The sequence below is a fragment of the Choloepus didactylus genome, chromosome 4 (genome assembly GCF_015220235.1).
Source record: "Choloepus didactylus isolate mChoDid1 chromosome 4, mChoDid1.pri, whole genome shotgun sequence".
NCBI classification, from domain to species: Eukaryota; Metazoa; Chordata; class Mammalia; order Pilosa; family Megalonychidae; genus Choloepus; species Choloepus didactylus.
In genome coordinates this window covers 170,924,598-170,950,041 of record NC_051310.1, presented here as the reverse complement: position 1 = coordinate 170,950,041, position 25,444 = coordinate 170,924,598, and the positions used below count along the sequence as shown (strand labels likewise).

General features: G+C 34.9%; 1 protein-coding gene across 7 annotated transcripts in view; it reads left to right on the top strand.

Annotated features, from left to right (window-relative positions):
- The window catches only part of RALGAPA1 (Ral GTPase activating protein catalytic subunit alpha 1), a 384,096-nt gene that overhangs the window by 147,006 nt on the left and 211,646 nt on the right, over window positions 1–25,444 (top strand). For all 7 annotated transcript variants that reach the window (XM_037834821.1, XM_037834823.1, XM_037834822.1 and 4 more), the window contains exons 12-16: window positions 2,651–2,788; window positions 11,637–11,785; window positions 18,206–18,335; window positions 20,077–20,314; window positions 21,340–21,501. In XM_037834821.1, the coding sequence (XP_037690749.1) occupies window positions 2,651–2,788; window positions 11,637–11,785; window positions 18,206–18,335; window positions 20,077–20,314; window positions 21,340–21,501 (817 nt within the window). The remainder of the gene's footprint in view (window positions 1–2,650; window positions 2,789–11,636; window positions 11,786–18,205; window positions 18,336–20,076; window positions 20,315–21,339; window positions 21,502–25,444) is intronic.

The following is a 25,444-nucleotide window of genomic DNA, read 5'->3' as shown; positions in this document are numbered from 1 at the left end:
CTGCAGTCCCCATGGGAGTCACCTTCTCCAGCCAACTGTTAGCTTAGGCCTGTTCTGCTTCTCCCTCTTTTTCTGAGGGGAGGGCCTCCCTGTCTCTCCCAGGTCTGGGCATGCTAGAAGCCGCTGGTCCCAGGGGTGGGAGATGGATGCTGTGCAGCATAGGGAAGACTCTGCTTGTGGTTACAGTAGCTGGTTGTTCCCAGACTCCTGTGTGGAAAGACTCAGGCTACGGGACTGAGAAGATCAACTTCTTCATCCAGCCCAGGACTGCACTGTGTTTTGCCAACTGGTAAGACCCAGGCCAATGCACAGCCACCGGCCTAGGGTGTGAGGGAAGGCACCTGGCATAGCAAGGGAGCTCTGTCCCTTGCCTCCACCTCTGCTTGTGAAAGTACCCAAGCTCTGAGTGCCCTGGACCCTATGTACAAAGGATCAAGGCTGTGGGACCCAGAGGGTCTCCCTCTCTGGCCAACCATCAGATCAGCACTGCTCTGCGTCCCTGTCTCCTCCCAAGGGGAGGGCCTCCACATCTGCCCCAGATCCAAGGGCTAAAGCAGCCAGCCTCAAGGTGGAGGGATGGGCACCAGGAACTGTAGTGGGGTCTCTGTGTTGGAGTTAGTGGATCTGCTGGCTCCAGGGCTCTTGCATGGAAAGACTAGGCTGTGGGACTGAAAGGGTTAACTTCAGCGGCTGGCAGCCAAACTAGAAGTGTGCTGTTTTTCACTGCCAGCAAGACCCAGGCCCATGCACAGCCCCTGGCCTTAATCAAGGGTGGTGGCATTTGAGTTCACTCACCTAAAAGGGGAAATTTAAGGTTGTTTATATTTTTCTAGAATAAAAATTAAAAAACAAACAAACATATGACTGTACAACACAGTGAACCCAGTTGTAAATGATGGACTGTAGTTAACAGTACAATTATATGTTCTTTCATGAATTGTAACAAATGTACCACACTAATGCAAGGTGTTAATAATCAGGTGGTATGTGAAACTCTGTACGTTATTCATGTCTATTCTGTAAACCTATATATAACTTCTTGAATAAAAAAAGAGAGATTAGAAAATAACAAAAGGGTTAATTATAATGAAGTATAGACTCATGGAATAAAATAAGAATCCTTTAATCCATACTTAAATTCACAAATAAATGATTAATCAGCAATGGAGAATGGAAAAGCTCTACCTTACACTAAAGTGTCAATTAAGAAATCTTGAATAAATGAAGGAGTTAGAAAGCTACCAGTGATGAAGAACAGGAAATTTAGATACTCTCACAGCATGTCTCCACAAATTATTTATTATTTGAAAAGGGAAAACTTTCACTGAAACCTGTAGGATACCAAAGTTAACACCACTGTTGGTATAAACCAACACCATATGCCTCCTTATATGATGTACTGAGAAGGATCTCTGCCAAAAATCCATAACCTGAATTTAATTATGAGAAAACATCAGACAAACCCAAATTGATGGATATTCTACAAAATAAGTGGCCTGTAATCTTTAAAAATGTCAAATTCAATAAAGACAAAGGCCAGCTGCTCAGAAGGAGACTAAAGGGGCATGACAAATGCTATGTGTGAAAAAAAATAGCTTTAAAGGATATTGAAACAGTTGAGGAGATTGGAGTATGTTGTTTGTTGGTTAGATAATATTGTATCAATGTTAAATTTCCTGCTTTTGATTATTGAATATCCTGTGTTTAGGAAATACTCACTGAAATATGTATTGAGAAAGGGCCACAGTGTCTCCCAACTTACTCTCAAAGGTTTTAGAAAAAAATCATACATAAATATGTGATTGCGTGTGTGAAAGAGAGTGAATGATAAAGCAAATGAGGCAAAATTTAAACAGTTGGTGAATCTGCCTAGAGTTCTTGTGGTCTTTTTGTCAGTTTTCTGCATGTTTGGGATTGAATCAAAGTAAATTACCCAAAACAAACAAACAAACAAAAACACTTTAATTTGCTCAACCACTTAATAATTCTCTGAACCTGGGAAAATTATTTAACCTATTTTAATTGCCAGTTTACTTATTTATAAAATTTCAACAGCAAAAGTACCTACTTTATCTGACTTTGAGAATGTTAGAGTGAATTAAGATACTTCATGTATCTTATTTAATCTTTGTTTAGCACAGTTTGTTGCCCATAGTTATTGCTTAATTCAAAAAGAATAAATTTGAATGTATTCTTCTATCTTAGAGTAATGGGAATTTTACTATTCTTTTAAGCAGACTAAATGTCAACATTTTCTGTTGTTTGATTTAACCTAATTGTATTTAATTTAGAACAGAATTCGTTTCTTAAGAGCTATGAATAGTGTATTCCCATTCCTGAGTGTGCGAGTGTAAGGAAGAGATCTTCTACATTAGATGCATAGAAAATCTCTGCATATCTGAAACAGTATAATCTCTGGTCATCTTGAATGAGTTTTTACTTTATATTTTTGTTGATGAGAATTTTTTTACAGAGACCATATGTTGCTTTTGTAATCAGATAAAACATTTTCTATTTTGAGAGAAAGAAACCTATTTAATTGTAGGACCTACAATTTCCAGTTTACCTTTTCAGCTTACTAATTTGCTGCAGAATTCTTAATGAAATATTTTAGAACTTGGTTTTATTTATTTATTTATTTTTGTTTCAGGAAAATGGTACCAATACAGCTGATAATGTTAGAAATTCTAGTTGGATAAAAAATGGCTCCTACCAAGATGATCTTCATAATGTCTCTGAAGAAGCCACAGAACAAAACATACGAGCTGGTATCCAGGCAGTTTTGCAGGTAGATCACTTTATTGCTGTAGTTTAAAAAATAAAGTAAAGTAATCATTAAATTTTTCAAATATGTAGTTTGGCGTTTCAGTATAGAGTATAATATTAAAAATGTAATAAATACACCAACATTATCAATTATCATTTCACCATACTTATTTTTGTTCCTTTCCTTAACTTTCACTTCATAATACATGTATTTATAAACAGTACATATTGTTGTGGACAGTATTTCATTCTATGATTATTTCACATTTTATGTATTCATTTCTCTGTTGATAATCCTTTAAGTTGTTTCCAATTTCTTATTATTCTAGACTGTACTATAGTGAACAATCTTATGCATGTATTTTTGTGCACATGTGAGGAGAATTTCCCTAGGGTATATCCTTAGAAATGTAATTGCTGGCTTGTAGGGTTTTTGCATTCAATTTTGCTTAATTATTATTGCCAGTTTGTTCTCCAGTGTGGTTATAACAATTTGCATTTCTTCCAGCAGAGTTAGTGATTTCTCATAACTTCCCTATTACTTGTATTAACAGATTTTAATTTTTTGCTACTCCTATATATATATGAAATAGTATGCTGTTATTTAAAATTTGAGTTACCCCGTTTTAATTTGAATTTCCCTCATCACTATTGAAATTAGGCATCTCTCATCATCCATGAATTGTCTGTTCATAGCTTTATCTGTTATTCTATTAGATTGCTTATCTTTTTCTTAATAATTTGTAGGTGTTTATTATATTCATTCCATTTTTTTCAACAAACTCTTCTAATCAAGGCCACAAATGACCTCCACATTGTTTAGTCAAATTGCCATTTTTCTATCTTGATCCTACTTTACTTGTCAGGAGCATTTGACAAAGTAGATCACTGTCTCTTCTTTGAAAGCCTTTTCCACTTGGCTTCCAGAATAATACATCCATTTGTTTTTCTCTTTCTTCACTAGCCACTTCTCAAATCCAATTGCTGATGTTTCCATTTCTCCCAGACCTTTGTATGTTTCAGTGCCCAGGAATCAGTTCTTAGATTTCTTTTCTACCTATATTTATTCTCTTGTTGATCTAATCCATTCCCATGACCTTAAATATCACTATACTCCACAATTTCTAAATTTTCTCTCCATTCTGGGAACTCTGATCTGAACTTGATAACTCAAATATTCAAGTGCCAGTTTGGCATCTTCACTTGGATATCTAATAGACATCTTTGGCATGACATCTTTTATCTGTTGGACAAATTAGATGTATCTAAAACTCAACTCCTCATCTTCCCAACAAACCTGCAGTATTCCTTGTTTTATTTAATGGCAGCTTTGTTTTCCAGTTGATTAGGCCATCTTGTTTCCTGTCTTTTATGTCTTATGTCTAATTTGACAACAAATCCTTTTGGCTCTACTTTCATCATATATATAGAATCTGGCTACTGCTCAGTACCCAGTTACCTCTTCTGTCCAAGCCTCCGTAATCTTTCCTGTAGATTACTGCATTGACTCCCTGCTTCTTCTCTTGCCCACCCATCACTGTGGTCTGTTCTTAGCACAGTAGCCAGAAGGATCCTGTAAAATGTAAGTCAGCTCATATCACTCCCCTGCTCAGAACCTTCTAATAGCTTTTCATTTCTACTCAGCATAAAAGTATAAGCCTTTGTGTCACTGCTCCTCAGCATCTGGTCTGTAGGCCAGTACTGGCCCATAAGATACATGCAGAAATTGCGAGTAAGAGATAATATCATTACATACTCTTGTTTCTAATGAAAATAGTGGGTTCATATTTTGTATGCTTTTTATTTTTTCATTTCCATTTCCTGGTTATTACTTTTTTTACTGTATTTTATAATAGGTCTGCAAAAGATTGGGGGATAAAAAACATGTTCTATCACCATTGGTAGTTTGGGAAGCTCTGTTTCGCATGTTCTGGCTCTATTTCTCAGCATCATCTTCTGCTCTCCCCCTGGCTCACTTGTCTTTGTATTCTTTGTTGTTCTTCATACACACTATGCACGTTCTCATCTGAGGTCCTTTGAACTTGCTTTCCTTCTGTTTGCAATGTTGTTCTCCCACATTTCTACATAGTTCAGTTTCTCTTTTCTGCCACCCCTGCCCTCCCCTCTCTTTTTCTTTTAGTGCTGAGCTCCAGGATAACGGAGTGACAGTGAAACCTTTGTCTTATTCTTGACTTTTTGGCAGTACTTCTCAAGTTCTATTATAGTTAAGTTTTTGATGAATGCTTTTCTTTCAGATTAAGAGGTGTTCCTTTTTTTCTTAGTATGCTAGGATTATTTTTTTAATTTTTATTTTGAAATAAATTCAAACTTACAGGAGCAGTTGCAAAAATAATACAAACCCCATACACAGAACTCCAGCATACCCCACCCCCCTCCACTGATACCCCGATCTACCAACTTTAATATTTTGTCACTTTACCATTTCTTTCTTTCCCTCCCTCCCTCCCTCCCTGTCTATCATCCATCATATATTGCTCTGTCTTATGACCATGTGAGAGCAAGTTGCACACATCCTTGAACAAATAATATAATTCACATATACATTTCCTATGAACAAGAATAATCATTTATGTAATCACTTTAAGTGTAGTTAAGAAGTTCAAGAAATTTAACATTGATATAAAGCTTACATTCTATGTATCATTTTTTTCCTTATGTCCGAATTGTGTCCTTTTGAGCCTTTTCTCCTCTATTCTTAGATCTCATCCATGATCATCTATGGCATTTAAATGTCATTATCTATTTAGACTGTCTTTTTTTTTTTTTCAATTGTGGAAGCATATATACAGCATGAATCTTCCCATTCCAGCCCCTCCCAAGCATTCCATTTAGTGGGATTAATCACATTCACAATGTTGCAATGCCATCACCTTCCCACCATCCATTACTAGAAATTTCCCTTCACCCCAAACAGAAACCCTACACTCATTTTTTAACTCCCCATTGCCCCTTCCCCCACTGCTCGTAACCCATACTCTGCTTTTCTTCTCTGTGATCATATTCTCTGATACTTTCTTTGTGTTTACCATGGGGCTTGAATTTAACATCTTAAGTCTATAACAATCTTGTTTTCTTTGATACCAACTTAACTTCAATAGGACACATAAACTATGTTTCTATACTCCTCCATTCCCCCACCTTTATGTAGTTCTTGTCAAAAATTACCTATTTTACATTGAGTCCAAAACCACTGATTTATCATTACAGTTTAATGTATTTTAGATCCTGTAGGAAGTAAACAGTGGAGTTACAAATAAAAAATAAAGTAGTATTGGTATTTATACTTACCATGTGATCTTTACTAAAAATTTTTATTTCTTCATGTGGTTTCAGTCAATTGTTTAGTGTCCCTTCCTTTCAGCCTGCACGATTCCCTTTAGCATTTCTTATAGGACTGATCTACTGGTGATGAAGTCCCTCAGCTTTTGATTATTGGGGAATGTTTTCATCTTCCCCTCATTTTTAACCTCCAGGTATTTGTGAATTTTCTAAGACTCTCATGGTTATTGACTTCTGTTTGTATTCCATTGTGGTCAGAGAATGTGCTTTGAATAATTACAATTTTTTTAAGTTTATTGAGGCTTGTTTTATGTCCCAGCATATGGTCTATTCTGAAGAAAGTTCCGTGATCACTAGAGAAGAATTTGTATCCTGGTGATTTGGAATGTAATGTTCTATATATGTCTGTTTAATTTCTCTATATCTCTCTCTCCTTTCTGTTGTTTCACTGTCGGTAGAGCTCCCTTTAGTATCTGAAGTAGGGCAGGTCTTTTATTAGCAAAATCTCTTAGCATTTGTTTGTCTGTGAAAAATTTAAGTTCTCCCTCAAATTTGAAGGAGAGTTTTACTGGATAAAGTATTCTTGGTTGGAAATTTTTCTCTCTCAGAATTTTAAATATGTCATGCCACTGCCTTCTCGCCTCCGTGGTGGCCGCTGAGTAGTCACTACTTAATCCTATGTTGTTTCATTTATTTGTGGTGAATTGCTTTTCTCTTGCTGATTTCAGAACTTGCTCCTTCTCTTCAGTATTTGAGAGTCTGATCAGAATATGTCTTGGAGTGGGTTTATTTGGATTTATACTATTTGGAGTTTGCTGGGCATTTATGCTTTGTGTATTTATATTGTGTAGAAGGTTTGGGAAGTTTTCCCCAAGAATTTCTTTGAATACTCTTTCTAGACCTTTACCCTTCTCTTCCCCTTCTGGGACACCAATGAATCTTATATTTGGACGTTTCATTTTATCTATCATATCCCTGAGATCCATTTCGATTATTTTGTTTTTTTTCCCCACTTTTTCTTTTGATCTTTCATTTTCCGTTCTGTGGTTCTCAAGGGCATTGAGTTGTTGTTCACCTTCCTCTAGTCTTGTACTATGAGTATCCAGAATCTTTTTAATTTGGTCAGCAGTTTCTTTCATTTCCATAAGATCATCTATTTTTTTATGTATTCTTGCAATTTCTTCTTTATGCTCTTCTAGGATCTTCTTCATGTCCTTTATATCCTTTGCCATGTACTTCTTCATGTCCTTTATATCCTGTGCCATGGTCTTGTTGTTTGTCTTTAGTTCTTTGATTAATTGCTTCAAGTACTGTGTCTCCTCTGATCTTTTGATTTGGGTGTTTGGGTTTGGGTTCTCCATATCGTCTGGTTTTTTCATATGCTTTAAAATTTTCTGTTGTTTTTGGCATCTTGGCATTTGCTTTACTTGATAGGGTTGTTTTAGGATGTGAAGAATTATTCAAACTGCAGTCTCTAATTTGTCAGATCTGCAGCTTGGTGGCATACACTTTCTCTAACTAACCAGCAGATGGCATTGGCGAGTCACCTATTCCCCTCAAGTTGGTTCTCCCCTACTTTGTCTTTGTGGTGTTTGGGGGTCTGGTTCTTGTGGGGTCCAATTGGTGCACCAAGTTTGGGTGTGTTGTTGGTGCTGTCCGCCCTGAATGTGGGGTGTATGTCTGAGCAGTTAGTGAGGCAGGGCAGCTTTGATAATCAAACCTCCCAGGTGTTCCTGGAAGTTTAAGGCTGTTGCAAGAGTCTAAACCTTCATTTCAGTCTCGCCACAGATTGTCTCTGCCGTTGACCCGCAAGTCCTTGGTATTGGCGTAGGGTCCCTGGGATTTCTGAGTGGGTCCCTCTTCCCAGCCATGCCCTCCCAGGGCCTCTGCTGAGAGAAGGCTGTGCTACGTCATAAGTGCGCACCTTCCCTCAAGGGAAGCCCTGGGCCGCCGGGCCATGCAGGGGCGTTCCCAGCCTGCTGTAAAGATGGGGGGGGGGGCGTGTTAATTTCCCCCTTTTCACACAGCTCTGCCTTCCGAGCTCCGGGACAATTAGCTGTGGATGTACGAAGGGCTATTGCCCACGCCTGATATTGTGGCTTGTGTGCAGTATTGTGGGAAACACTTCCCGTCACACTGTCCCTTGGCGTGGCTCTGGGCTGTGGCTCAAACGCTGGGCAGGAGCATTCCCAGCCCAGTGGGAAGATGGGTGCAAGGGGCATGGTTTTCTTCCCCTTTTGACTCTCCTCTGCTTTTCTTGCTCCAGGACAATTAGCAGTGGGTCCATGAAAGGCTATCTTACACGCCAGATATTGAGGAATTCCTGCCGCCCTTCACTGTGAGGTTCTTGCTGCTATATCTGCAGCCACTTTTGGATTTTTCTTTAAAAAGTACTAGTCCATCTCCAAATGCCAACCCATGGTTTCCCCACATTGCAGCGTGGCTGCCGTACTTTCAGCCGGCTCACTCACTCGTTTCAGAACACAGAGTCCCAGTTTCACCAAATGCACGGTCCCTGTGGATTTAGCAGACCTTGTCTGGCTGGTGCAGCGCTGCAACTGGTGTTCTGGGTCACTTTCTGGCTTTTGTCTAGTATTTTTCACGGAGGTGGTTTTTACCCCGTCTTGCGTAGCCACCATCTTAGGTTCTCCCTGCTAGGATTTTTAAAAGTAACAAATGCTTTCTCCGAACATTATGATTGTTATACTTTTCTCCACTTAAAACTATTGATAGGATACATTGTATTAGATTTTTCTGATATCAAGCAATCCTTTACAGTTTTGGAGTAAGCACTACTTGGTCATAAAGTATATTTTGCTCAATTTGAATTGCTATTGTTTTTTTCAAAGTTTATATATATGTGTTCATAAGTGATATGGGTCTCTTATTTTCTTGTATAATTCTTGTCTGTTTTTGATAACAAGAGTATAGTTTAATAAAATAAACTGGGTAGCTTTCCTTTTTTTTTGTCTCTGAAACAACTTGTATATATTGGGATCATTTTCCTTGAAGGTTGGATTGAACTTTACTTACAAAGTTGTCTAGGCCTGGGGGTCAATGACAGGTCAGGGAGACCTTGATTACTAGTTCAAATTCTTTGATGGGATTGATGTATGCATCTTTTGTATTTCTTCTTGAGTCATTTTTTTTGTAGTTTTTTTTTTTATTGAATTCAGTTTTATTAAGATATATTCACATACCATACAGTCATCCATGGTATATAATCAACTGTTCATAGTACCATCATATAGTTATGTATTCATCACCCCAATCTATTTTTGAACATTTTCCTTACACCATAAAGAATAAGAATAAAACATAAAAGTAAAAAAGAATACCCAAATCATCCCTTCCATCCCATCCTATTTTTCATTTTGTTTTTGTCCCCATTTTTCTACTCATCCATCCATACACCGTTTTAAGGGAGTGTGATCCACAAGGTTTTCACAATCACACTGTCACCCATCGTAAACTACATTGTTATACAATTGTCTTCAAGAGTCAAGGGTTGGAGTTTGATAGTTTCAGGTATTTACTTCTAGTTATTCCAATACATTAAAACCTAAAAAGAGTTATCTATGTAGTGCATAAGAATATCCACCAGAGTGACCTCTCAACTCCATTTGAAATCTCTCAGCCACTGAAGCTTTATTTCATTTCATTTTGCATCCCACTTTTGGTCAAGAAGATGTTCTCAATCCCACGATGCAGGGTCCAGATTCATCCCTGGGAATCATAGCTTGTGTTGTCAGGGAGATTTACAACCCTGGGAGTCAGGTCCCACATGAGGGTGGGGGAGGCTTGGTGAGTTCACCTGCTGAGTTGGCTTAGCTAGAGAGAGAGAGGACCACATCTGAGCAACAAAGAGGTACTCAGAGGGAGACTCTTATGGACAATTACAAGCAGGTTTAGCCTCTCCTTTGCATTAACGAACTTCATAAGGGGAAGCCCCAAGATATAGAGGACTCAGCATACCAAACCACCACTTCCTCAATGTTTGTGAGAACATCAGCAGCAATCCAGATGAGGAAGTCCAACACTTCTGCATTTTCTCCCAGCTTCTCAGGGGAGCCTTGCGTATATATTTTTATTCTCTGCCCAGATTACTTTAGGATGTGTCATTATTTCACTGTAACCTATACAAACCTGCCATATCTCACTTCCTATTCAAAGTTCCATGTAATTATGGTGTTTGATCAAGCTGACTGTAGAAGTTATATTATTTAGAAATTATAGATCCTGCACCAAATAAACATCTCTTCCCTTGGTCTCACATGGAAATTGAAGTTTTAAAACACGGTCAGTTTCGATCTTTACCCTTTGGCCCAATTTTCCCTAGTCATAACCAGAATGCTTCATTCATATCTCTAATTGAAGTCTGGGCTCTTTTTCAGCTATTTTTTTTTTTTTTTTTTTAACAGTTGTTGTATGTGCATTCATATCTACGGAGCGCTAGCTCTGAGTTTCAGGTGTTACACAGATACCCAACGTTCCAGAGACTGATCAGGTTATACACAAAGGGATCAGCATCTCAGAGACTGGAGGTAGCCATTACAGTTCAGGAATAGATTTGACTGTTGTAAGAGCCTACAATATAGGGACCATTACAGTAATTATTCCACTGATAGGCTGTGCTCTAAGATTCAAATCTGAGTTTTCACATTGTAGTTAGTTCATATTGATGAGGCATTGTAGTGTTTGCCTTTGTTTCTGGCATATTTCATCTTGAGTCACTTTTGATAGTTTATGTTTTTCTGTAAAATAATTCATTTCATTAAAATTTCTATTTTATTGGCAGAAAGTTAGTCATTGAATTACTTTATAATTGTGCTTTGCCATTTAGCTCCCCCAAGGGTTTCAAATCAGAATTATAGGTGAAGAAGATATAAATTTTGTCTTACGTTTATAGCTGATGATTGACTTAAATTTCTGTACCTCCAAAGTGTCCTTGAGAGTTTCTGCAAATGGCTATCTTTTTCATAACTTGAGTCTCACAATCCTTGTCCTCTATAGCAAAATACAATTAATGATTTGATTATAATGAACTTAATTGAAGATGCATATTGATGGCACCTCGTTAGTAGTACTATAATATGTAATTTGTTTAGGCAGTATGATACTTATCCCCAAAACAGATATAACACACATAACCAAAAAACATGAAAAAGGAGATAATCTTTGAATGACTTATTTAGAAAATTCTTCTTGTTTTAGATATTATCTTTTATCCTAAACTATTTGTATTTTTTAATTCTTCTTTTCATTTTATTTCAGCAACAAGGCATATTATGTTTAAGCTCTCAATTTTGGAAAATGCTGTTTTTGTGCTTGCTTTATTTTCCTCGAGTGTCTAGTAGTAATATCATATTTACTATATAAACATTAAAAAATAGGTTTTTTGAGGTTAAATTTCAGTACTCAACAAGTGATACAAGTAGGTTTAGAATTAGCACACAATATGCTTCTAAGTTTGTTGTAGATCACCACCAGCATCGAAGTTTGTTTCTCTTTGAATAAGAACTCTGTCATTGAAATCCATAGTTAATGCCTAATGATTTTTTTTTTCTTAGGTATTTATTATAAACTCATCAAACATATTTCTTCTTGAACCCGCAAATGAAATAAAAACTCTTCTGGATGAACACACAGATATGTGTAAACGCATTCTTAACATTTATCGGTTCATGGTTGTGCAAGTGTCAATGGACAAAAAGACTTGGTAAGGTTTTTTTATCCTTTATGTGTGTTGTTTCTAAATTGCATATACAAGTATAGTATTTTTACAGTAGTAGTATCTGTGAACAAGACTTGTTACAATATTGTAGGCGCTCCTATTATTGAATGAATGAATATAATGTTTTATATAATTATTATAATGATAACAGTCCCCTTCCCTTTGTCACAGGCACCTTTTTTATTATGAACTTTAATATTGTGTATGTACGTAATAATGATAACTTTCAAAGTACTATTTGACTAGTTAGAGAGCAAATTTCAAAGAATGTCATGGTTCACAGTTCCACAACTTTGGCTTTTTCCATTATTGTAAAATATATCATACATACAAAAAGATGTTAACTTTCAATGCACAGGTCGACAAGCAGTTATATAGGTTATTTTAAAAATTGTTGTGGGTTACAATTCCACTGTCTTAAGTTCTTTCCCCATTATGCAATATGAGGTATATACAGAAAGGTGATGACTTTGAAAGTACAATTCAGTTACAACTATAGTGCAAATTTCAAAGGATGATATAGGTTACAGTTCCACCATGTCATTTACCTCCTTCCAGCTATTCCAACACCCCAGCATCTAAATTATTTATTTATTTATTTATTTATTTATTTATTTATTTATTTATTACAATTCTGCTATGTCATTTACCTCCTTCCAGCTATTCCAACACCCCAGCATCTAAAAATATGTGTGTATGTATATGTGTGTGTGTATATATATATATATATTTATTTATTTATATAAAGTTTCACTATTCGTAGACCCTTGTTAAATTTATCTTTTTTTGTTACTACCCCTTCCTCTCACTTAATCTCCTTCTCCATCTTTAGGGGTATTTAGGCAGTGAGCATCCTAACTTGTTCATATTGAAAGAGGGTGTTGACAGCATGGGAAAGAGGGCTGCGTCTGATTGTTGATCTTAAAGAGGCTGTTGCCTCTGGGTTTTAGGACTTATCTGGCATAGGAACACTGTGGTTGATTTAAGTTTCTGAGAGATAAATCTTAATGAGTGACTATTTTATAGAATCTCAGGTAGGGACCTAGGTACTTGGGAATTAATTTTGGTAAGGGCATGGCATACTGTGGCCATTTGGGATTTCTAGCTGGAGCTGGCGTAAGAGAAACCTCCGGTATAGCCTCTTGACCTTCTCTGAAATCTCTTAGCCACTGTAACCTTATTTTGTTACCTTTCTTTTCCCCCTTTCAGTCAAGAAGGTATTTTCAATCCTTCTATGTCAGGGCCAGGCTCATTTCTGGGAGTCATGTCCCATGTTGCCAGGGAGATTCTTTTCTCCTGGGAGTCATGTTCCTTGTATGTGTGTGTGTGGGGGGGGGGGTGGGGCGTGGTTAATGAATTTATTTGCTGAGTTGTGCTTAGGAAGAGAAACGCCACATCTGAGCAACAAAAGAGGTTCCCTGGAGATGCCTCTTAGGCATAATTATAGGAGGGCTCAGCCCCCCATTTACAACCCTAAGTTTCATAAGAGTACGCCTCAAGTCGAGGGCTTGATTTATTAAGTAGTGGGTTCCTAATTTCACTTAATATATATTCTATCCGAAGATAAATGGTCATTTTCTTACATTATCTTCACTTAGTTTTACAGTCGTCACACTTAACTTTAAATGATTGTCATAACATCCCAGATCTCTTATCAGATGCTAATTATTCATCCTTAGTATTAGTGTAGTGTTGGTAAGATATTGCTATTAAATATAATCTTTAATATGTAAAGGGTAGTTTTTCCATACCACTCTGTTGTTAACCCTCCGCACCAGTGTCATACCTTCTAAGTATATCATGCTAATACTTGTTTAGGTTTGTGGTGCTACTCTGTGGGTTCCATGCCTTTAAACAACCATTTATGAACATGTTCACCTTCAACGCATCACGGATACTCACAGATACTTGTAATCCCATTAATAAACCATAGTCACACCTGACCATTCCCATACCATTAAGTGCACCCTCATTATCATATCTGTACATTTTACATTATCATTCCCCCTTCACTAGCTTCTGACCATCTCTAGGACCTCTATATTCTGCATTATAAGACACTTACTTTACATTTTTCACGAAGTTCACATTAGTGGTAACAAACAATATCTCTCCTTTTGTGTCTGGCTTATTTCACTCAGTATTACATCTTCCAGGTTCATCCATGTGGTCATATGTTTCATGACCTCTTTCCTTCCTACTGCTGCATAGTATTCCATCATGTGTATATACCACATTTTGTTTTTCCACTCATCTGTTGAAGGACATTTGGATTGTTTCCATCTCTTGGCAATTGTGAACAATGCTGCTGTGAACATCGGTGTACAAATGTCCGTTTGTGTCACTGCTTTCAGATCTTCTGGGTATATACCGAGTAGTGAAATTGCTAGATCGTAGGGTAAATTGATATCTAGTTTTCTGAGGAACCATCAAACTGTCTTCCAGAGTGGCTGTACCGTTACACAGTCCCACCAGCAGTGAATAAGTGTTGCAATTTCTCCACATCCTCTCCAGCATTTGTAGTTTCCTGTTTGTCTGATGGCAGCCATTCTTATTGGTGTGAGATGATATCTCATTGTGGTCTTCATTTGCATCTCCCTAATACCTAGTGAAGATACATATTTTTTCATCTGTTTTTTTAGACATTTGTATTTCCTCTTCTGAGAAATGTCTTTTCATATCTTTTGCCAATTTTATATTTGGGCTGTTTGTACTGTTGTCATTGAGTTGTAGGATTTCTTTATGTATGCAAGATATCATTCTCTTATCAGATACACACTTTCCAAAAATATTCTCCCATTGCGTTGGCTGCCTCTTCACCTTTTTGACAAGTACCTTTAAGGTACAGAAGCTTTTGATTTTGAGGAGTTCCCATTTATCTGTTTTTTCTTTCATTGCTTGTGCTTTGGGGTGTAACATCTAAGAAGTGACATCCTAATACTAGGTCTTGAAGATGTTTACTTACATTGTCTCCTAGTAGTTATATGGTACTGCCTCTTATATCGAGGTCTTTGATCCACTTTGAGTTAATTTTTGTATGGGGTGTAAGGTAGGGGTCCTCTTTCATTTTTTTGAATATGGATATCTAGTTTTCCCAGCCCCATTTGTTGAAGAGACAAAATCAGTCGACCATAGATCTTGGAGTCTATTTCTGAATTCTCAGTTTGATTCCATTGATCAGTATGTCTATCTTTGTGTCAATACCATGCTGTTTTAACTACTGTGGCTTTATAGTAGGCTTCAGAGTCAGGAACTATAAGTCCTCCCACTTCGTTTTTCTTTTTTAGAATGTTTTTAGCAATCAAGGCCCCTTTCCCTCCCAAATAAATTTGATACCTTGATTTTCCAAGTCTGCAAAGTAGGTTGTTGGAATTTAGACTGGAATTGCATTGAATCTGTAGATAATTTGGGTAGGATTGACATCTTAATGACATTTAGCTTTACTGTCCATGAACATGGAATATCTTTCCATCTCTTTAGGTCCCCTTTTAATTCTTTTAGTAAAGTTATATAATTTTCTCTGTAGAGGTCTTTTACATCCTGGGTTTAGTTTATTCCTAGTACTTGATTCTTTTTTAGTTGCTATTGAGATTGGAATCTTCTTGAGTGTTTCTTCAGTTAGATCATTTCTAGTGTATAGGAACATTACTGACTTACGTGTATTAATCTTTTATCCCTCCACTTTGTTGAATTTGTTTATTAGCTCAGGTAACTGTGTCACAGGCATCTTTGATCAACTTCCACAAGACCTCTTGGTCTGACTTTCTAAAGCAGGCATTTGATGGCCACCTCCTCTTATAAATGAATGTATATGTAAGTGAGTGAATGAATGAATAAATGAATGAGTGAATGTATGAATGCCAGATTTCTCAACCTGACGTTCAAGGTCATGTGTAATCTGGCCCCTGCTTACTTTCCTAGCCTTTCTCTCAAGCTTAAATTCCATCCCACAGTATTGTATACTGCCTCCCAGCTTTATCAGATTGCTGTTTTCTAATCACATTCTGTGCTTTTCTTTAGAGTATATAATTTCTGTCTTCTTTCCACATGTCCTTATTTAACTTTTTTTCCCTCAATTCCTTTCATGCTGTATTTATACTTATTTTAAATTCTTGTCAAAATTGTCTTGATCCCTAAATTACCTTTATAAATGTCTGTTTATGCCAGTGAATTGAGATAGACCCTAGAAAGCATTACTGGTTGTCATGTTATTTATATTGCCTGCATTTATTTCTTAGTACGGTACATTATATATTGTTGGCATCCTATAAGTACTTGTTTAATTGAATGGGAAAAAAAACGCCTTTTGAGGAGAGAATAGGGAGGGCAATTACATAATTTTTGTGAAAGTGTTCCTGTAAAGTTCAAACAACAAAGATAAGTGTGAAAAAGAAAGTAAAAGTTGTCGAAAAGCTCACTCTCTAGAAGTAATCATTGTTTGACCTTTGGTGAACATCTGTGTTCACCAGACCATACACATGATTACATAGTATTATACCGTTATGTATGTACCATAATTTTCTTAGCTAGTTCCCTATGATGGACATGTAGTTATTTCCTTTTCTTGTAGAAGGTGGGTATAGCAATGAACATTGTATGTTTGTAATTTCCCTTTTTAGAGTCACTCTTAAAAAGGTGACTCCTTGGCCAAAAGGTATGCCTAGTTTATGTTTTGCTAAATATGGGGGAAAATGGCCTTGTTTTAAAAATATTCTTTACTGTAAGTGTATTAATAGAGGTACATGTATAAGTAGTTATTATTGTTAATATATTTGGAGCACTTCTCTGTGCTAGGTATCATTCTAAAGTTTCTTTGTAAGCACTTTACAGGCATTTTCTTAATGAATCTTTGCAACATCCTTTAAGTTAGATATCCCCATATTCCATGGGACAATTCTGAGCCACAAAGAGATTACATAATTTGGCCTCGTTTACACAGCTAGTAAGAAGTGAATAGAGATTTGAACTATGGTTTATTTTTTTTACTTTAGAGCCAAGTCAATAACCATTATCTATACTGCATTGTAGCATTCTTTTGTTAGTCTTTCTTTTTCCTTTTTATATGCTTTGAATCAGTGATGTGTAGCCAGGTTAAAGTGAGAGACTTGCTGAGTGGATCTCAATTTCAAAATTTTCCCCGTTTTGCAAATTCCCTTGAAGTCAAAGCCTTATGAGAGATTGCCCACGTATTTACATTGAATTCTCAAGAATTTCTTTGTGAATTAAAATCATTTTTATTATAATTTAAAGTGAGAAGATTGTCTGATATATGAGTGAGTTATAGTTTGACCACAAATCAAGTTAAGATTTCTTTGGAAATCTATATGTTATTGTATATGTTGTTAATTTCAAATGATTTTCAATTCATATAGCAAAGCTAGAAGCCAAAGGTTACAAATGTGGCACCTTTGATTTTTATTCTATGAATGATTGCATGCATTTGTTGTTAAATAAATTTAATATATTTTAAATTAAGCAGTATTTTTCTGTTTGATTCTATCCTTACTTCCGAGAAAAACCATGACTTCTAGAGCTGGGATTTTTTGCTGCTTCAGTTACATTTCTCACACAGACTGTCCCATGTGTTGTTATGCCTGGAATGGGTCTGAAAGATAGCCAGAGTAGGAGGCTGTGATAGGGACTTGGGCTGCTAGCATGCATATATACCCCAACTGAAATTCCCTCGTCAGCCTCTTTTTCATATGTGATTGAAATCAATTTCCGAATTAACAGGTGCTAATAAGGTAGTCTTATGGTTTTAGTAATAAGCTTCTCGGGGAAAGAGATAAGATGAGGATAATGTTAGGGTTGGCTTGAGATTTAATACACAAAGAAAACAAAGGGTTAAAAAATGGCTCAAACTGAAAAGGATGAAAATAGGCAATAGAATAATGGCCGCTTTATTGGTTATCAGGCCCTCTGTAATCTATTAATCTTAAGATAGCATGTAGTTTTTGAAATTGAGCCTACATATATGTAGTTATTCTCCTTATTGTCAAGTTGGAGTTGATGGATAGTCATCAAGGTAGAACTATTGTATAAATGAGTGTTCTTTAAATAGCTCCCTGAGGTCTGTTACTTGATTTGGGGGGGGTGGGTGAATGGGGGAAGGGCAGAGCAACAAACATACACCTTCTCACCACCAGTTGCTCAACTTTTGCATAAAATTTTATTTGACAGAAGTATATTGTGGCTAAAAAAATGGTGTAGATTTATAAAATGGAATTTCTCATTTTAATATTTAAAGAATTCTAAAAATTGAAATTGTCTTTCAAAAACATTTGATATTTGAATTTTGAATTATAATTTGTTGTAATTTTTGTAACATATTAATTTGAAAGTTAACCATTAATCAAAAGCAAACATTTGCAAGAAGGAAAAATTAATTCATCTTTTTACTTTAAGGGAACAGATGCTGCTTGTATTGCTCAGAGTCACAGAGTCTGTATTGAAGATGCCACCACAAGCTTTTCTACAGTTCCAGGGGAAAAAAAATATGACCTTGGCAGGTCGACTTGCAGGACCACTTTTCCAGGCAATAAAAATAAATAAATATGTAGATAGATAGATAAATGGATAGCTAGATATATATTTCTTAAAGATTCAGTGAGCCGTGAACTTTTTCCTGGGAAAAACGTTTTAAATCAGAGATCTTTTGTAGAGTTAAGTAAAAAGTTGCTTATTTAAGTACGTTATTTTCCATTTATTTAAACTCATAACCTGGTATAAGAGTGGAAAAAATATCAGGTCTGTGGAAAAAGTGTTTTAAGGGCTGATGATACTTTATTTCTTGTGACATATTTATATATGGTGTCAGAAAGCTGGCAGAGGTCTTCATGAATAATGGCCTGATTGTTTGCTTTATGAGTTTTCAAGTCTTTGGGATTGTTAGGAAAAAACTTTGTTGTTCTGTAGTAATAAGAAAGTAGTAAATAATCAAGATTCTTTCTTATCATGCTGTTCCATAAGATTTTGTTGTGTTAGCTCATTTCTGAAGTATCAGTAGTAATGTAATTATGCAGGAATTACACATTGTATTTTCCAATCTGAAAATACAGTTCTAATTTTAAATGTATTATGGTTTCTTTGTCATATAGAAAGCAAAAGAAATACCTAAAGATGGCACATTAAATTCAAGTACATGGATAAAATGTTTTTAAATATCAAAGATAAAAATTATCTCGATTCTAATTCTTGATATAACCATTCAAATTAATATGCCCCTCCCCCATTATTAGCTATTTTACTTAAAATTCTATACTTATTGTGAATAATCCATTAAAACTAGCTACTTTTATTATCTAAACCCCTTTTAACTCCATTAGCCTTTTAAAAAAATTTCCCCCTTGTTAGAATTAAAACAATGATGAAAGCTATAGGAAGACGTTTTTAGCTTGTTATGTGAAATAACTTTTTTGTAGCCTGAAGATAGAATGGAAGGTCATTAGTTATTACCATGCCCTAAACTGCTCATTTTCATTTTTACATTAAATTTATGTGAATTCCTTAGTAATATTTATAGAACTTAAGCTTTTGAAAAATCCTTTGTCTTGTGACATCTTTAGTGCGAGAGTATGTATATCTTTAGTAGAAATCCACAAAATCTCAGTTGGAAGTACTGGTTTATCAATAATTTTTGCCCTTTTATGAATAAGTTTTTTATTCTATGATTTGATTTATGACAAAATATTTTTAATTTCTCTGGTGTCTATCAAATGACACTGAATTTTAACCTTCAGTTTACATAAAATCTTTCAAAACCATATTTCATTAAGTACATTTCTAGTATCTTGTTTTTCTATATTAGCAGAAGAATTTTCAAAGTTATATAGCTAGTGATTTCTGTCTTTAATTTTGGAAATGTAGGTTTGGTTTTTTAGTCCAATAACTTTACTACTCAACATTTTTAACACTCACTACTATAGGGACTTTTGTCTCTTTTTATACAATATTTATTTTATTTTATTTAGTTTTATTTTTGTAATACAGCATGAAGGATAGTTATAATTTTAGGGAAATTTCTTTTCAGTTTTGAAAATTTGTCTTAATTGCTGGAGTATTAGGAGTTAGCAGTTATTGAAATGAAATTTATAGTAAATAATAATGATTGCATGAATTCATTTTGCAAGTATTACCTACCAAGAAAGGGTCATGGATATTATGTGATTTAAAACTCTGCTTGTTTTTAGGTAATTTATTTTTATAATTGAATATATGATTTTGAAGTTACATGCTAAACATATTTTATTGTTATTTCTGATTATTTCTCTTGATAGACTCTTATAGTTGCCTGGATCAAAGCAAATCTAAATGTGTACATCTCCCGAGAACTTTGGGATGACTTACTCTCTGTTCTGTCGTCATTGACATACTGGGAAGAGTTGGCCACTGAGTGGTCACTGACTATGGAGACACTAACTAAAGTTTTAGCTAGAAATTTATATAGCTTGGATCTTAGTGACTTACCATTGGATAAACTGAGTGAACAGAAACAGAAAAAGCATAAAGGGAAAGGTAAGAGCAGTTCACAGAAATGCTCAATATAAACTTGCTTAAATAATTGGGTGAGGAAATAGACCAAGCCAGGTAAATTCATGTTCTCTCTTAATTATTCCCTCCTTCATTTACCCTAAAAGTTTTGAGTTTCCAATGATAAAGCATGTAGGTACTTTTTAACTTTTCTTAAGGAACCTTAAAATTAATAATAATTTCTATGAGATATAAAGTGTTCTATACATATCCAGCTGAAGTTTAAATATGTAATACAGTCTTAAGTATTTCATTATTGATAGCCAAAATGAAAATTTATAAAATGCTGTTCCTTTTTTATCATAAGCAAGTTTTGTTTGAAACAGAAGGTAATTTCATGCTACTCTATTTTAAGTCAAAAATAAAGGATTACTTGGAAAAGTCTTTTGAAAGCGTTTTCCTAGTTATAACTAAAAATGAACATCCCCTAGAAGTGGAATATCTATCTGTCTAATGTAAAAACAGAAGATGCAGTAGCATTGTATTTATATTAATATTTTATAATCATTGGTTTGTTAGTATTTTGCATTCTTTATTAATAGCTAGTTAGAGATTACATCAAAGTTACATTTCATACTTAACCTTCTGTCCAGCGTGTTAAGTTTGTGCCCAAACAACTTTATCCTGGGTTCTTTATTTCTGAAGTGGCTGTTACTGACAGGCAGAAGAGTTTAGCTTGTTAGCTCATTTCCTGTTTTGTTTTGTTTTTTTTTTTTTGTTTTTTTTTCATCCAGATGTTTCGTTTTTGTTGCAAAACAAGTGGGTAGCAAAGCATTTATAATAGTTTGTTGTTAATAGTGTAGTTTTTAAATTCTGCATCAGTTTTAGAATAAATGTGATCTTTGTAGAAATTGAAGATCAAAGAAACCTTATTATATGCATTTATCTTGTTATTTGATAACTCATTATAAGTAAACTGATGAATCTGAGGCAAGATAGATAACATGTATAATTTGAAGAGATTATTGATCAAGTAACCATATAGTGAGATTGAAAATATGCATTTCTAGGAGCTGGACATGAATTTCAGAAAGTTTCAGTCGACAAGTCGTTTTCAAGAGGATGGAGTCGTGATCAGCCTGGCCAAGCCCCAATGAGACAGAGAAGTGCAACAACCACTGGTTCCCCAGGAACCGAAAAGGCGAGGAGCATAGTGCGACAAAAGACTGTTGGTATGTACGCTTTAAAATCAGGAGACTTCTACAGGCAATGTATTTATGGTCCTTAGTAACAATATGTATAAATGTAGTTTTCTTTTCCATTGATTTTGCCCCTTATTAAATGAATAACTTATATAATGAAATCTCTTTTGTTTTATAGCACTCAAAGTCCAATAATATGCTATGTTATCCCTTCATGCTACTAAGGTGTATCTTACATTGTTTTTTATGTAGTTTATTTTACTGTAGATATGCCTAATTTTGAAATGTTATCTTACAGAATTGAAGAAGTAGAACACTGATTCACTTTACAGAATTCAAGTATTAACTGGTATTGTTCCTACTAAGTGAATATGCCCACAAACATGGGAAATTAGGGTAATCTTCAGAGCTACAATTGTATAGTTGGGTTGGCTTCACAAGTTTCCAGTGAGGAATTCCTGTTCCATTTTGGCTCAGAGCTGAGGCCATGGTGGCTTCTATTGCTAGGTTCTTTGCTATTTTTAACAGACATGGAAGAGATTTCTGTAATCTGGGAAATAGCAACAAAGGAGCAGTCTCGGAAAGAATTTTTGGATGAAGCGTCAATCAGCATAAAGTGAACCTAGCTACCATCTCATTCTTGTTTGTCTCAGAAGTATTTAAGTTGTTCTGAATTGTAGTAGAGAATGCTGCATAGAAAAATTAGAGTGTTCTGTCCTAATTTCTTTTTCTCTCTTTTGTCATTAAAATACTAGATAATCTTGGACAATTTATTGAACCTTTCTAAGTTTTAGGTACTTCTTCTGTGTAGCAGGAATGATATGTCCCTGAAACAAATAACCTGAAGTTATTTCAGGCTTTTGCAATATGTGGTTCTATGAGAGGATTTCCCATGGAAATGCTTCTATGTTTAATGGTAATCAGTGAAAAAAAAATTAAAGAAATTTAAACCATTGTTCTAAGGATATGTCTTCTATAAAATTATGGTTTCCAAATTGTTAAGAATTAAAATTCGAGAGTAAGATTTTAAAAAACTAGGAAGGGGTTAGAGAAAATTAAAAGTTGTAAAATAATTAAAAGCCATGGTTAGTTTTAAATCCTTTAAAATGACCGCTATTTGAGAATTGTCCTTTGCCTATAAAATAAGCATAGAATTATATTGATTGTATATGTTGAGCTGAAAGAAAAAAAATGTCATGAAGTAAAGGAATATTAATGAATTAAAATTAATATACTACTTAGGAATTTTGGTGTTGAATTTTTTATGGGATCCTAGGGAAAAGTTGATTACATCTGAAATGATGCCTCTCTCTGTTTTTTTCTTAATGTCACATTTAGAAAATATTTGTGTAAAGTTTTTATTTATTTTTTTCCTGATCATGGAAGTAGTATGTGCTTAGTGTGGAAAGTGACATTTAAGGAAGCATAAAGACAGCTTAGTAGTCCTGTTAAGTAATCATTGTTAACATGTTGGCATATTTCTTTCTAATCTTTTAAAAAACATGGAATAAAATTAAAATATTCATCTTAAATTCATACCTGATCATGGTCAGTTTCTGGTACCTATGTCAAAACAACCGTGTCTTATTTGTTCATTGAACAAACCTATTAGATAAAAAGTTTAAGCATTAAACATTTTGTTAAGAAAGATACCTGTATAAAGTTAGAAAAATACTAAAAGTGGCAGCAGATTTAATTAGGATGGTCCATGTGCTTTAGTGACATACTTTTTCTTAAATTTTTAAAATTAATTTTTATAGCTTAGTAAATGTGCATAGTTAAAAATGCAAACTATGACAATATGTACATTGTGGTAAGTCTTTCCCTGGCCACTTCCCCCCTTCGTCTCCTCCAGGTTCACCAGTTCACCTCACTTGCCCTGTTTCTTGGGCATCTTTCCAAAAGATACAGGCATATAGCATAACATATCCACTGTTGTGAACCATGACTTTTACATATTCATATGGAAAAAATATTTAATAAGCACTCGCTATGCATTGAAGGCATAATTGGTAACAAAGCAAATGCTGTCCTTTGGAACTGATAATTCTATTGTGGGAGGAGCAGACAGATAATAAACATATAAACCAATAAACATGTCAGGAGGTATAGTAAGTGGTATGAAGAAAAGTAAAGCAGGGTAACGGCTAGAAAGGACTAGAGATGGGAAAATATGATTGTTTTAGATGGTGATGTCAGTATCTATCTGATCATATAAGAACAGAAACTTGAAGAAAATGAGTGAATGAGCCAAGTGAATATCTTGGGGAAGAGTGTTTCAGAAAGAAGGAAAATATAAAAGCCCTGGACAGAAGTATGCTTGGATGTTTGAGGAAAAGTATGAAGGAAGGCCAGTGTGGTTGAAAGGGAGAAGGAAGGAGGAGATGAAGTCAAGTTATAACAATATATCTTAAAAATTATTACTTATTAGAAAATGTGGTACTTCCTGGATCATATTCCATTACATGGAAGTATCATAATTTAACTTATGTCCTGAAGATGGACATTTAGTTTATTTACAGTTTTGTGTTATTAAAAATAGTATAGAATATACTTATACATATCTCAATACTTTACTTTGTGCATATAAGTATATCTGAAGGTTTAATATATAGGATTTTAAATTAAGTTGCCCTCCAAAGATGCTGCATTAATTTACAATTCCACTCACAATAAAGAGCTCATGTTTCGTCCACACACTTACCAGTTAAGTATATTATCAAACATTTTTCTCCATGCTAGTCTGATGTGAAAAATTATGTGATTCTAATGTTATTATTCTTTAATATAAATTAAGATGAACATCTCTAGACAAGTTTAAAAGTCATTTGGGGCCTTCCGTTTGTCATGTTTGAGCATCAACAATTTATTAGTCCATAATGATACTCAGAAAAAGTGAGGGGATGAGGGAATGGGTGTTGGCGTTAAGGCTTTTCTCTACTAAAAAATTTAAGCCAATAAATATAGAAGGAATGAAGGAAGTAGAGAAATCTCTATTTTTCAGCCATTAATAAAGAAGGATCATTACTAGATGCTAAAACCATTAGGTAAAAGATTGTTTGGGAAGAGGATATTCACATATTGCCAAGGATCACCCACAGACTGTTTCCATTTGCAAAGGGTAAAATACACACCTTTACAATGGAGGGATCTGGAAGTCACCATCTAATCAAGCCTATACACCTAACTTCTAGTTTATAGTAAATATAGGCTATAGAAGAACCAGTTAAATGACTCCATAAGGAAACAATCAGACAGAAGTAGAATGTATTACATTTTTAAAACAACTGGCCTAGACTTTTCAAAAAGACAGTATCATTTTAAAAAGTTGGTAGTGGTGTCTGTTTTAGTTTAAAGAGAAATAATGAATATAACATATAAACCCTGATTGAATCCTGGTTTAGACAAAAAAAAAGTTTAAATCATTTTGGGGATAATTTGGCAACATTAATATGGACTGGATACTTGTTGATATTGTAGAATTATTATTAATTTTGTAGGTCTGATAGTATTAGTGGTTACATAGGAAAATGTCTTGACCCCTAGATGCATGCCAAAGCATTTATGGGTGAAGAGTCGTGATATCTGCAATTTTACTTCCAAATACTTCAGCAAACACATACATACACACACAAAAAAAGAAAATGTGACCAAATATTAAGAGTTCTGATTCTTAATTGAGGTATACAAGTGTAGATTGTACTGACCTTTTAACTTTTTCTGTATGTTTGAAAAACTTCTTAATAAAAAGTAGGGAAGAAAGAGGTTTTCAAAAAAAGTCATTTGACCACCTTCACCCTAGTAACCAAAGCCAGATAAAGATAGAACAAGAAAAGGAAATTACAGACTAATATCCATCTTGAATGTAAATGCAAACATTCTCCACAATATGCCAGCAAATTGAGTCTAACTGCACTTTAAAAGGATTATCCTGGGTGCAGTTACATGGATGCTGAATTTCTGTTTGGAGTGA